The following is a 15,686-nucleotide window of genomic DNA, read 5'->3' as shown; positions in this document are numbered from 1 at the left end:
CTTTGCTCCCACCTCTGTCCAAACCTGATGGTTCTGTTGCCACTTCAGCCAAGGATAAAGCTGACCTGCTAGCATCCCATTTTTCTTCCAGTTCATGTATTAATGATCTTGTTAAAACACCTCCCACCATTCCCAACACACTCCATTCAATGCCTCCTGTGGTCTTCCGTCAAAAGGATATCAGAAGGATTTTGATGAATCTTGATGCTAAGAAAGCTCCAGGTCCTGATGGTATTTCTCCATTTGTTCTCAAAACCTGTGCTCCTGAACTTACTCCTATTCTTTGCCGCCTTTTTTCACTTTCTTATTCCAAAGGTGTTTTTCCCTTCTGCTTGGAAATTTGCTCATATCCAGCCAGTTCCTAAAAAGGGTGACAAATCCCTCCCATCCAATTATCGTCCCATTGCAATTACTTCTACTCTTTCTAAAGTAATGGAGAAATCAATTAACCGCCAACTCTTAAACTACCTAGAAACCTTCCCTCTGATCAACGATCACCAGTATGGATTCCGTCAGTGTCGATCCACTGGAGATATTCTGGCTTATGTTATCCATTTATGGACTAATTCAATGGAAAGGTTCGGTGAAACACAAGTAGTTGGTCTTGACATCTCAAAGGTTTTTGATCGTGTTTGGCATAAAGGTCTTCTAAACAAGCTTCCATCTTATGGTTTGCCAACTGTTTTTAGTAATTGGTTATCCAGTTTCCTTTGCCGGTGTCCCCCAAGGTTCAGTTCTTTCCCCCACTCTTTTCCTCTTGTATATCAATGGCCTTCTTCCATTGACTGGAAATCCTATCCATAGTTTTGCCGATGATAGCACATTGCATTCAACTTTCCATTTTGAGAAACCTTGTCCTGCTCAATCAGCTTCAACTTCTCGAAAATCTGCTACCAATTCCTTAAATGCTGATCTTCAGGTAATTCTCCAGTGGGGCAAAGACAACTTAGTTAATTTCAACCATTCTAAAACTCAGTCTTGTCTTATATCTCGCAAAAAGGATTCTTCTACTCCTATGCTTATCTTTAGTGACACTCAGATTTCTAGGCAAAATGATATATCTCTTTTGGGGATTACCCTGACTTCTAATCTCTCTCTTGGGACAAGCACATTACAAATATTGTTTCCTCTTCATCTTAAAAACTTGGTTTTCTCTTTCGCTCTCAACGTTACTTTTCTTCCAAACAGCTGCTCACTCTGTATAGATCGCAAATCCGCCCTGCCAATCCCATGGAATTTTGTTCCCACATCTGGGGTGGTGGTTCCCCCAAAACCTCTCTCAGGCTTCTTGATTCCATTCAGAAGAGGGCAGTTAGGTTAATTAATGATTCATCTCTAACAGAGTCTCTCCACTCACTTTCTCATAGACGCACTGTTTCTGCTGCATGCCTCTTCTACAGATACTTCCATGGGCACTGTTCTTCTGAATTGGCTTCTATAATTCCTGCTCTCTCTTTCAAAACAGTCCGAACACGTGCCGCCACCAGCCAACATCCATTTACTGTCGAACTTCATACCCACAGAACCAACTTTTCATCTTCCTCATTTATTCATTCAACTGCCGTTTTCTGGAACAACCTTCCTTCATACGTATTTCCTGAAAATTACAATCTACAGAAGTTCAAGTCGAATGTCAACAAATATCTTCTTTCATCTTCTTAACCTCAAACCCAAGCACGGTACTAAGTACTATAGGTTCTAATACCTCTCGTGTATGGGGTTCACATAAAAAAAAAAAAAAAAAAAATCAGAAAATGCTATTGTGGTAAGATATAGACAAATTGGTCAGATGGGCTGAAAAGTGGCAATTAAAGTTTAATATTGGCAAATGGAAGGTACTCCATAAGGGGAAGAGTAATCCCAGATTAATGTACCAGCTGTGTGGTATCCACACTCAGAACAGTGGAGGTTGCAAAAGACTTCGTGGTTATTGTGTAATTAGCGATGAAGTTCTCTGAGCAATGTGGACAGACTGCCAGATCAGATCATGTGGTTTTGTCAATGATATACAGAAATTTTGCCAGCAGTGGGGGAGGTTATGATACTATTACAGTGTATAAGGCCATGGTTAGGTACCAGCATATATCTGGAAGAGAAGAGCAGTTGGTGAGGGGAAGAAATGGGTGCTCTTACCAAGAAAGGCTTCAGTTCTGATATTGATATTGATGAAGGCTTATCAGGAGACTAGGCACCTGCAAGCTTATCTGATTGAGGTGTTCAAGGCTTTGAATGGCTTGTGCAAAGTCAGTGCTAATGGGATTCAGACTGTGCATTGCACACGAGGGGGCATAAATTCAAATTAAAGAAGGGTGGTTGCAGAATACATGTGCAGAAGTTTGCTTTCAGCCAATGGTTGGTTGACTGCTCTAACATGCTTCTATCCATTGTTGTTGTTGGAAGTGAATAGTTTGAATAAATTTAAGGAAGAACTAGACAACCTGTTGTAGGGAATAGGTGAAGTGCGGTTTGTTTTTACATTTATTTATTTTTTGGCTGATGCCATTATATAAGCTTTCTTGCATCGCTTGCCACTGTTAATACTAAAAAAGTATGAACCTTTATTTTGACAGTCACAGCAGGAGAAATGTGAATAAATGCAAATAAAACTGATGTGGGGGTGATGATGAAGCATCTTTGAGTATAAAAAAGACTACAGCAATCTGAAGCCCGAATGGGGAAATTGTGTGATCTACAGACTTTGGAAATGGTCTTATTGTGTGGTACATTAGTACGTTTAGCAGGAGTCATGATTTGAGAAACTTAAGACATAACTGGTTTCTCAAAAGTTTTTTAATAACTGGATAGCAAGTGGTTCTTCCTTGTCTCAATGGTGTAAAAGTGGCAGAAAATAAATACTGCAAGTGTGAAGCAATTGTACTTAAAGGAGAACTGCATGGAAAAAAAATATGACATTGAGTGTACAGCAAATAACATCTGAATTCAATCAAGCCCAGAACTGCCTTATTTCAATTGTACCATATGCATGGCATTTAACAAATTGAATATTGCAGTTGCCTGCCTGTTTGGAAGCCACTTGTTTTAAACAAAAACTGAATAATCTGCTTACAGTGGTGATTGGACATTTGTAAAGTGGAAGAAATTTGTGGTCAGATGAATCATGATAAACTTTGTTTTGCACTGATGGTAGCCAAAGATCGTAGTAAGAACTTCATAAAGCAAGGGAACCTGCTTGTCTTGTTAAGACAGCCCAAGCATCTGGAGGTGGTATCATGGTATGGGGAATGTTTTGTTGGCCCAGATTTGGTCATTAATACTGGTGGAAGGTTGAATGTCATCCAGAAATTATCTGAATTTTGTATCAGATCTACTGTGCCCCCTGTAGTTTTACACTTTTATCCCAAACGTGATGACAATGCAACAGCTCGTCCTACCAGAATCGTGCAAGGATGGTTTAGAGAACATTACACAGATTTCCACTACCCTGACTCCCACATTCACCTGATCTCAGTCCTATGGCAAATGTGTGGAGTATTCTGGAGAGAGCTATTCTGCAACAAAGTCATCTTCCTTCAACTTGGCGCCTCCGTAGCCAGGTGGGCAGGAGCAGCAGTGCGTAACACACGCTTCTTGATTAGACTGGGGTTCGAGCCCGTGACCACCAAATATGGAGGATGCGGAAAGGTCAGGGAATGACCACCGCATATCCCCGGAGCAATATGGCCTTAGTTGCTAATGCTCCTAAAAACCAAATAACAAACAAACCAACCTTCAACTTTATCATAGCTGCGTCATATTTTCTTGGAAGAATGGTTACAATTAGACCAAAATGCACTAAAACACTTTAAAGGATCCATGCTGCACTGCACATGTATTGTTATTTGATCAAAGGTAGACCAATTATACTGGATAAAAGTTTTTTTTTTTTTTTTGATCAGTGTGTGTTTAGAAAGCACATGTAAGTTCGTATCGTTATTATGGTACTGTATATCAAGATTCCCTTATACTCAGCCTCAGATATCTGTGTTGAGCATTTCTGCATTGTCAGTCATATATTGTCTAGGTGTGTGTATTTTGTGACTTGTGTGATATGTGTGGATATGTCTATTATATGTGATATGTCTGTTAGCAATTATGATTCTTTAAACACTTGGAGGCAACGTCCTGTTCCTATCCATGATGTGAGAAGACAGCCTGTTGTACTAAGCTCTCTTTGAGTTTCTTGCGTTTCCCTAAAAATCCCCTGCGTACAGTTATCTAATCTCGGGCTTTTCAAAAGTCAGAAGTTGGCAGGTATTAAAATATTAAATTCCCTTTGCCACACAAAAAAAAAAAAAATAATAAAATAAAATAAACCTGGCAGCACACATGCCTCAAATAGGGACAAAAAAAGAGTGCATTGGATCTGACAGTTTTAGTATACCAATTCTTGACTTTTTGTGAATGGTTTGTATTAATTTTTATTTTTACTTTTTTATTGTTTAATTAAAAAATTTCAAATTAAAAAAAACCTTGCATTTTTATATGTATTTTACTAATACAAAACTTTTATTAGCTCTATTCGAAATAAGAAAAAACTCATAAACATAAAATATGTATAAGCATGATAATTTACTTGATTACATTTTCCAGTTTATAAAATTGATAAGGGTGTGAAATTTAAAAATTAAATTCTGTGCTCTTATTTTAACTTCTATATTACATGTAGAAAGCAGAATTCTGCTTTTATTAATTTTGCTTTAAAAAAAATAATAATAAATAAATAAAAAGTATAAATGGGAAACTATTAGGCCCTTCCATTTTAGAGTATAAAATCGGTAAGTGCACAAAATTTGAAAATTACGCAAGCACACATATTTTTGCTTACGTTTTATGTATATCAGATGAAATATAAAGGAAATTTTTATTAATTCTGCTGAAAATATTCCTGTTTTTAGTTCTAGTTTTAATTTTGCAATATAAATATAAAGTATAAGTGTTAAAACTATTAGGGACTTCCATATGAGTTAATAAAAATATTAAATGTGAGAAATTTCAAATTGAGACTTGCATACATTTCATCTTATGTATTATGTGTATAAATATTTTAAAAAATCTATATATAGTTACATACTATTGGTTATTTCCATTTTCAACTTGATAAAGTGTTTAAAACCAAGTGTGCAAAATTTTGAATTTACACGTCCACATTTTTTCTTTGCTTAGAATTCTGTTTTTGCTTACTGCTTGAAAAAGTCTCTGGACTCGAACAAAAATTAAAATAATTTGAATAGCCTATTAGTATATTCTATAGTTTTAGATTTAAAAAAAAGCAGAGCACTTATTCACTTCATGAAACTCAATACATAAATATTTCAAGAAAAGTTGCAGAAAACAAAAGCTATCATGTATTCAGCTAATTACCCTTCTAAATTCCTGAAATGTTCCTTTCAGACTAAGATGATGCTATATTTACAAAATTACACAATGTAACTGATGGATAACCTTCAACTAGACCTGCAAACATTCATTGCACAATTGAATATAAACCAGCCTATTAAGCACAACAGGTTACTAAAACAAGTTGATGATGATACCCCTCAGGTCTTTCCCCCCAAAAAATAAAAATAAATAAAAATATTACTTCAAAAACAACTTGATGTAACTAGATCTATATTTAGGAAGGTAGAGAAACTTTCAGGCATTAATCTTGAACCAGCAATTAACATGCAGAACTTGTTATTGAGAAGCACCTGAAGTCCCTTGTGCCCAGTGCTGTGTTAACCCTCCTATTGTGTTCGGGTCAATATGACCCGGTCACCTTCTTTTATTGCCAATAAATCCTATATTTATTTGAATAATCTGATGCTGCTCTATGACTTTTACTAATTTACCCTAATAACGGTGTACCTAGATTGACAAGGCGCCTCCGTAGCCAGGTGGGAAGGAGCAGCAGTGCGTAGCACACGCGTCTTGATTAAACCGGGGTTCGAGCCCGTCACCACCAAATACGGAGGATGCGGAAAGGTCAGGGAATGGCCACCGCATATCCCTGGAGCAATATGGCCTTAGTTGCTAATGCTCCTAAAAACCAAATAACAAACAAACAAACCTAGATTGACAAAAAAATTTTACAGTTTTTTTGTTTATTTTATAAATGTAATTGTTACACTTATTGTGCTCGGGTCAACATGACCCAATGATCAGTTTTGTTAAAATGAGAAGTGAATTATTATCATAAATGATTGTATTTTATTAGTTTTGTTTTATTTTATTTTATTTTCATAGAAATAACTTGCATTACCACGTTTCTTGAACAAGTTTCAACATGCACATTATGTGCACACGGTGAACAACAAGTTGATGCCTGTTGACGCTGGTGGGGGCTTGTTTGTGCCTTCTCGCATATATCTGCCAGTGTGCACTTGTGTGTCAGTTTCTTGGTAAACATCAAGCTTGGTGCTACTCTAAGAGACAACAGTAGGAATAAATTCTTGAAGACTAAGAAATTGTGTACTAAGAGATCATTGACGGACAGTGAAATTGAAAATCTTTTCTATGCTTCTTATGGTAATAATAGTCTTCTGAAGTAGAGGACCATTTGTCTGAAGCAGAGATGCATAGTGAATCAGATGATGAAGAAGTGGAACCTACGATTTCAGACAAAGCTGTTGTGGCTAATTATGTAACCTCAAAAAAAATGGCAATATAGTGTGGAACTGCAACACACCTAATCAACAAGGAAGATTTTTGTCAGAAAATATTATTACATTGAATCCTGGACCAACAAGGTACACTATGTCTAGAATATACGATATAAAATCCTCCTAATGCTTATTTTTTATGTCAAAAATTGTAAACTTAATTTTGAAGATGTCAAATTTAAAAGAAAAAAGAATTTATGGTGACCAGTTGCAAAAACTAACAGTAGTTGAATTAGAAGCATATTTCAGCCTACTGCTTTTAGCTGGAGTGTATAAATCTCATGGGGAGGCAACCTCCAGCCTATGGGATGGAAATGTAGGCTGCCATATATTCAGGGCAATGATGTCCCTACAACGATTCCATGTAATTTTGCGAATAATTTCCTTTGACGACAAAGGAACCTGATCACAACGGCGCTAGACTGATAAATTAGCTGCCATATGGGACTTGTGGGATGAATGGGTTGCAATTCTACCTACGGTCTATAATGCTAACAAAAATGTAATAATAGATGAGCAACTGGTACCTTTTAGAGGCCATTGCCCATTTAGGCAGTATATAGCCAACAAGCCAGCCAAATACGGAATCAAGATTTGGACTCTATGTGAGTCTGTAAATGCTTATGCATATAACATGCAAGTATACCTCAGAAAAAAAGGTGAACCTCCAGAAAAAGGCCAAGGTAAAAGAGTTGTGCGAGATCTTACTTATGGTCTAAAAGGGCAAAACGTAACGTGTAATAATTTTTTTACATCTTGCGAACTGGGGCAGATGCTGTTAAAAAGAAATATTACCATGCTTGGCACTATTCGAAAAAACAAGCCTGAACTGCCAACCGAATTGGTCTGCAACAGGAAGGAAGTCCTTTCTTCAAAGTTCTACTTCAGCAATAACACAACAGTAGTTTCTTATATTCTGAAACAGAATAAAAATGTGACACTCATGAGCACCTTCCAACACGATTCCGGTGTGTGTAATAAAGATCATAAAAAGCCGTTTAAGATTTTAGATTACAATAAAACCAAAGGTGCTGTGGATACTTCAGACAAGTTGGTTATAACATACACATGCAGACGACAAACAAAAAGATGGCCAGTCTATCTTTTATAATATGGACGTTTCTGCTTACAACACCTATGTTGTGTGGTGCGAAGTAAATCCAACCTGGAATGCTGGCAAACTTACAAAACGTCGAATATTTCTTGAAGAACTGGGTAATTCCTTGAATGCTTTCTTACTACAAGAAAGAAAACACCTTCCTCGAAATATTTCTGCTGCTGAAATGGTTAGAAGGCCACGACCATCAACCAGCACTGCCAAAGCAAGGGAACAGCCGACCACATAAGCTTAAAAGATGTAATTTTTGTCCCTCTTCAAATGACAACAAAACCAATGTACTATGTTGTAATTGCTCAAAATACGTATGTAAAGCTCAGGTATATTACTACTGCCAAGATTAAAAAACTAAATGTATGATATAACTACTATGTTTTTCAGATATGTGTAACAATTGTTTATCCATTACTGCCATTCATAAACAAACTTTTGGTACATAAATGCTACATATATTCTTATTTCTTTTATTATTTAGTAAACACATTACTGCCATAATAATTTAATGCCAATAAAACGACACCCATAGACACTCGGGTCATATTGACCTGAACACAATAAGTGTAACCAAAATGCGAACAAAGGAGGGTTAAATAGTTTTTGATTATCATGCAAAGAATAATGCCTTGTTATTATTTTAACGATGTAGTCGTATGCTGATTTTTATCACAGCATGAATTTCTGTTTTTTATAATTTGAGAAAAGAAATTTACTCCCTTTTAATCCATAATACTGATTTTGGCAAGAAATGTAAATGTGTTGTATGCTTTTATCAGTAATGAAATCCGAACTTTGAATTTCAGGCTCCAGGCGGTCATGAATTACATTGTGACTACTGGGAGCTTATAGGTGAATCCCCACCTGGTGGTGCAGATTCTGTCCTCAATGAGGTGAGTCATTATTACTACATTATTTGTTTTTTGTTATTTTTGAAGTATCTGTTTTTTTTTTTTTTCTTTTAATGGGAACAAATTACTACTTTAATCTTATAACCAAATTAAAATACTATATTTTATTTTATTTTTTTTTTTAGTTAATCCTTAAAATTCATGCAAAAGATTTAATCTGCCAGATCAAATTATTCACATTGGAATGTGTTCTCAGGTCTGAAAATAGAAAAGGAAGAATTCATAAATTTTGCTAGCCAAACAAAATAATCCAGCAATTCCTCTGTAATGCTACTAAATAACACTGACTTGAATCTGTAAAACATCTTTATTATGATAAAATAAAATAAAATACATACGTACTGATTGTATAACTATATGTTAAAATATTAAAACAAAATAAAATAAATGTTGTATAACAAGAATAAAATTCAATAATATAAAGACATTTTACAGATTCGAGTCAATGTTATTTAGTAGCATTAAAGATGAATTGGAGTTCCTGACTCCAGAGGCCTTTTCAATGAAAAAATCCAGCAGCACAAAATTAATATCCTAAAATAAACTAATAATCAAAGTACCATTATCTTAAAATAAAGAAAGAAAGCCAGTTCGAAACAATCCTGGTAGCAAGCAGAAATATTTATAGAATATTTTAAAAATGTTTTCCTGGAATAAGTTCATCTTGCCTCTATATTTTAGGAAAGGTATGTCTACAACATTGTAGTCATTTGAACTTACAGTCAGGAACATTTTCAGGAATTTTAGCCATCACTTTGTTCATAAACATTAACAGAAAATTTCCTTTTTTATGTTTTTCTAACACCCATTTGGTGTTGTGAAGATAGGTAGCTTGAAAAAATTCAAGGAAGAACTCTTACAGGAGATAGATAGGTGAAATGGGAAGTGCTGGCTTTTTTTTTTTTCCCCCTCTGATGTTGTATAAGCTTCATTTCTTGCATTATTTGCCACTTCTACTGAGTAACTTCATTAACGCTAAAATTTTCAACTGCTTGATCATTGTTGACTCAGCTCCCACCTCCATAAGGTCAGGTTATCCCCCTCCACTTTGGGAGAGTTTCAAGCTCCCGTGGGATTCAACTTCTACTTCAGACCGATAACCCACCATCTGTTTACCGAGTGAGCAACAATACAAATGCCGTTATGGCAAGGTGCTTTTACCAGTAAATTTCATCGAACTTTTGCATGCTTCTTGTGTGGGCTTTCTTTACTTTAGTCTATCTTTTTTATTAGAAATTATCTAATTAGAAAATGAATCTACATTTATTTTTAAAGTATTTTATTTCAAAAACATAACTTATTTAAATTATGTTTACACAATTTTTGTTTGCACAGTACAAATAAAAAATGTCTGATTCTCAAAGAAACCTCACATTTATTCAGAACATTAAAAACATTATCATGAACATTTCACAAAACTGTAGACCCAGACGAACCATTTTAAAAGTGTGAACCATTTCTTCATGAGTTGGCTTTTCTACTGGTTGTTCTGATGCGTCTTCAGCATCATCGTTAATTTCTTCATGATCATGATCGCCTCTAACACTGTTCAGCAGTATTTCATCTTCCTTTGGATGTTCTGTTGTAGCCAGATCTTAATCTACATAAACATAACCACCCAGTGTTATTTCATTTTTGATGTTTCCGGACAACTCTAATAATGTCAAGACGTTTTTCAGTTGTGAAAGGGGCAGTTCATCTTGTTCGTCCCGTTATTGTTTGACTTCTGCATTCAGTGACATCGTTTGTCCAGCTCTTGCCAGTTCAGAGATGCAATCTCTAAGGTTAATTGTAACCTCCAAGTTTCTATTTTCTGATAACACATTGCAATCTTCATTACTATTTTCTTCAATAATGAAATTTAAAATTTTTAATAATGCCTTGGTCCATTGGCTGGAGTTTTGACATTACATTTGGTGGTAAAAACAACAACTTCGCACTTTTAAGTTTGGCAGAAATGCTGGCAGGATGTGCCGGACAGTTGTCAATAATCAACACAATTTTTCTTTTTTTTTTTTATACACTTGTCTAGTTTAATATCCATTCAAAAATATCACTTGTCATCAGTGCTTTTTTATTAAAGGTGTAGTCAACTTCCAAAGATTTTGTGCCTCTAAAACACCTTGGGTTTTTTGATTTTCCAATGACAAAAAGTCTTAATTTTTCATTTCCTGTAATATCGGCTCCAAATAGCACAGTGATCCTTTCTTTGCTTTGTTTTCTGCCAAAAAATTTATCATCCTTAAAAGCAAGTTTTCTATTAGGCAAACATTTAAAGAATAAACCCATTTCGTCAGTATTAAAAACATCCTTAGGTTCATATTCTCCAAAATCTTCTTTAAGGTGTTGTTCCTCCAACTGTTACAATCTTCTTCGCTTACATTAACACTTTTTTTTTCCACAAATAACCTTTTCCACAATTCTGTGGCACTTCTTAATATTATCTAACCACCCAGTGCTTGCATTTAATTCTGTATGTCCAAGGGACTGTGCAAATTTCAGAGCTTGTTGCTTAATTCGTTCGAAATACCTGTCCAGCTCAACTGGACAGGTATTTGGAACGAACAGAGGGGTGAAGTGGAAGTGGTTATTTTTTATTTATTTATTTTTATTATTTATTTTATTATTTTTTTTTTTTTTGGCTGATGCTGCATAAGCTTGCTTTCTTGCATCAAATGCCTCTACTAATGCTAATTATTGGACCTGATATTGGTATATTCTTTTCACATATCATTTGCACCCATTTTAGAACAGCTTTATCAACACTTCATATATACACAACTTAATTCGCTTCTTGTCTGCTCCTCCTTCAATTGCATTTAAAATTGTAGATAAACTGCTTGCAGGTATGCTGTATGTCTCTGCACTATCTTTTTTCTTATAACCCTGGTCAATATCATGAAAAATCCTGACTTTATCATTAATACTTAAACACTTTCTCTTCGACGTTGTGTCCGTAACTATAAAAATTTCTCGACTGCAGCTCTTGCTGATACATACACTGTGTATTCACCACAAACTTCGCTGCGCTGGCCATCTAGTGAATTGTTAGTACCACCTACTCAATGACATTCACTTTCAATTCAACGGTATCATGTGACTTTTCCTATCAATCACTTTGAAGTAATATATGACTTTCTGAATTTCTTTTATTCTGCTAGAAAATTTATGGTTATTAATATGCTGTATGTAACTTTAAAAAAAAACGAGAGCATATAGGCTGTGATTGATGACAAATCTTTCTAAAAGAATGAAATTTAAAAAAAAAAAAATGAAAATCATCTACTGGGAGTCCAGTTAGATGACATTTACAAACACTATACACAAAAACTATCATATAATGATTGACAGGAAGGTCACATGGTACGGTTGAGGTGAGAAGCAAATGTCACTCAGTAGGCATTATTAAAAACTGACTATTGAAGCATTGTTTGTATTGCTTCCACAGCAAATTTCATTTCCCCTTAGCCAATGTGAATTTACAAATCTACCCTATTTATTGCAAAGTTTAGGACCACTTTTAAGAAAACCTATTTGGTTTTATAACTGTAACAAAAATGAAACAAAGACCCTCCTACAGGCTTCAATGGCCACAAGAGTTTACTAAAAGGATGATTAATTCCAGATGCTAATGAGCAATTTCAGAGTGAAGAAGGCCGTATATTTGAGCAGCTGTTTAGCAGTGAATGCATTTTTGAAAATCTTCAAAAATGCTTTTGCTAATTTTTTTTTAAAAATTCGTTATGGAAAGACTAACACTTTGCTATATGGGGTTAATTGTACATGTAATTTCGTTTCAAGGTGCAGTGTTTTGCGAAAAAATTCGTAATATAGAGAAATTCATTAAAATAGAAGTTCCACTGTACTTGGATCTGGTGACCTACTTATTAAAACCACAAATTGAAATCACGAATTATTGAAACCATGAATCGTAAACATTCTGAGAAGCTGCTTAACCTTTTAACCTTTGACAGTATACTTGTTAAATTTACCCCACATGTGACATTAAACACTTAAATAGGAGTTTACAAGGTGGGACATGATGAATGGTCCAGATGATAGGCGAAATAGTAAGTGCCAGCTTTTTTTGCTAATACTGTATAAGCTTGCTTTCTTGCATTATTTGCAACTACTATTAATTAACGTTATTAACTTCTTGGTCATTAGTGGCACAGCTACATGTCAGTAATACTCCAGTTATTACTTTGGCTATTGCACCAAAAAAAATGTGAAAATACTTAGATCTGCTGACACACTTATTAACCATGAATTGTAAGCAATCAAGGTAATGCAGTATGTTGTAAGCAGGAGGTCCAAGAACCATACACAAAGAGGATTGTGTATGGTCCTTGGACCTCACACTTACATACACAAAGAGGATTGTGTAAATACAGGAATTAAGCACCAAAACAAACCTATGTTAGTACCTCCGACTATTTCAATTGCAGATTAAGCCAGAACCATGCTCTTGTCAGTACAGCTGTCATGTAAGGAATATCTTTTCACATCATGTCAGTAATACTCCAGTTACAATTCCACCAGTCACTTATTTTACTACACCAGATGAAACAAAATCGAAAGCTTCCCTGAGAATGAAAAGGTGAAACTAGATCACCATAAACAGACAGAATCATATTTGCTCTCCAAAACCAAATAATAGAGCAAATAATAAGCCTCTGCAATTCAGTGGAATTGTAGAGGCTTACATACCAATATTGACAGCTTATATGAGGGGGCATCAAAAAGTTCGTACCCTTATCTAGAAATATGGCACCAGTTCAACAGTTGGCAAGAACATTGTATTCGACATTGCTTCTGCAAAGGTGTCAGCAGTCTTGGAACCCATCATGTGGAGACCTTGGACATGTGCAGATGGTTGTGCTGTGGGCAGACCCATAATTAATTTTCACTGCATTTTCGATGAAATGGATTGTCACACATCTGTCACTCAGCATCAGTTGTTGAGCCTTTGCAACAGTCTCACTGTCTGTGGACGTTGATGGCCTTCCTTCTCTTGGCTTGTCAAAGACACTTGTATGACTGCAATGGAACTCCTGTTTCCACTTTTTTACAGTATCATAGGATGGACAATTCTGCCCATACACAGCTTTCATTTCGTCATCAGTTTCCTGAGCTTTCTTGCCATACAAATGCAGGAACTTGATCATTGCTTAATACTCCACTTTGTCAAACAGTGTCCTTTCTCAGATTCCTGGCTTCACCTCTGGTGAATGATCACCTACGGCAATGAAATTTCACATGTTAGTTATTGAATGTGTAGACAACTTATATTAAAAATGGCATCTTCCTACTAATGTTTTATCAAGGTCAGAGTAAGAATTTTTTGGTACCCCCCCCTATCGTAAGTTGAGATGTCCTGAGGGTGCAGTGCAGAAAGTAAGAGTCGAACAAATGAAATGAAAGCCAGAAGAATGAATGAGAGCATAACCTTGTTCTAATATTTTTTATTCTTACTTATTTAGCTTAATTATTATGCATTAGTATTTAAATTTACACTAACACCATTGCATCTACCTCCTGATGTGTGTGAAAAAAAAAAAAAGATGAATGAGTGAATGGGGGAAAAAAAAAAAATATATATATATATATATATATTTTTTGTATGTGTGACTGTGTGCGTCTGTATATATATATATATATATATATATGTATATATATATATATATATGTATATATATACACACACACAGACGCACAGTCAATTCCAGTTATTTGGGACACATTGGGACTGGTGCATTTTGGCCCAATTAAGCGGCTGCCCCAATTATCCGAAGTTTCACGTAAATATACAATGGACCCCTGCTTTACAATTGGTTCACTGTACAGTAAAATCACGTTTATGAATTGAATTTTAATTCTATTAAACAGCGATTCTAATTAGCGCAAATATGAGGAATATTATCCACAGGCTATAAACGTAAAGATATAAATTCTCACGACCATATCATATGTTGGTTACATATCATATGTTGGTTACATATGATATGGTCGTGAGACTCCAGAAAGACTTTATCTTCATATCCCGTAGCAGGCAACACCTGAGGTTTGCACATAGATGCAAAGCTAACTGGATTATACCGAAAGGGTTTCGCTACAAACAACCGTTTCCTAGTGAGCGTATGGGACGTGCCTGTCGGAACTTCGGCTTCAGAACTCTACGCATATGGATCGGCTGCCTCCATCGTGACATACAACGTGCTTCAGCGAGCAAAGCAGCCCTACTTGCCGACCTTAAGGCTCTGATTCCCGATCCTATTTACACCAAGGTAATCAATACTTTATGTTGCCAGGCCGTCAGAGAATCAGATCGTTATTGTGCCCGACAGAAACGTAAGTTCAATACTTTGATTAATGAATCCGTCAATTTCGGCGCCAGTGTAATGCCCCTCTCACAAATTGCACGGATTTCGTATTGAACCTAAGCAGCAAGCAGTTATCTGCAGAACAAATAAACTTGTTGACCCTTGGCATGACATTCGCCGTTCTTCCAAAGCACCCCCGATCACCGACATCGCCTTGGGTGTGGAAGCAAGCTTATCACGCCTCCCAGAAGATGTAGCCAACGCAATCCGCTTAAAGACTGCAGCAGTTCTAGACCATGCTCGCCCCGTCTCTTCAAACCTCAGCTGTATACAGATTTCTACCCTCAAGGCACTGAAACGGGATTCGTCCATCGTCATTCTACTGGCGGACAAAGGCCGTCGTACAGTTGTAATGAACCACACTGATTACATGGCGAAAGCCTTACTGCTCTTACAAGACACTACCGTCTACAAACCCCTAACCATCGACCCCAACAAGGCTTTGGAACGATGGGAGTCAGAGGTGAATATCCTCACCAACACTTGGCTGAAGCAAGGGAAAATCACACAGTCAACCCGTAATCACCTCCGTGCCTCCGGGTGTCAGATCCCACGGTTTTACGGCCTGCCGAAAGTGCGCAAAGAAGGCACGCCACTAAGACCTATTGTATCCTGCTGTGGATCACCGACTTACGAGCTG

General features: G+C 36.1%; 1 protein-coding gene across 1 annotated transcript in view; it reads left to right on the top strand.

Moving 5' to 3' along the window:
• AsnRS (asparagine--tRNA ligase) overlaps window positions 1–15,686 on the top strand; it is a 384,567-nt gene that overhangs the window by 145,815 nt on the left and 223,066 nt on the right. The window contains exon 8 of the mRNA XM_090368498.1: window positions 8,559–8,645. Within this exon, the coding sequence (XP_090224624.1) occupies window positions 8,559–8,645 (87 nt within the window). The remainder of the gene's footprint in view (window positions 1–8,558; window positions 8,646–15,686) is intronic.

The sequence above is a fragment of the Mastigoproctus giganteus genome, chromosome 2 (genome assembly GCF_048544385.1).
Source record: "Mastigoproctus giganteus isolate SK-2022 chromosome 2, ASM4854438v1, whole genome shotgun sequence".
NCBI classification, from domain to species: Eukaryota; Metazoa; Arthropoda; class Arachnida; order Uropygi; family Thelyphonidae; genus Mastigoproctus; species Mastigoproctus giganteus.
Note: the sequence above shows the minus strand (reverse complement) of the source record. Positions and strands in the feature narration are given on the sequence as shown.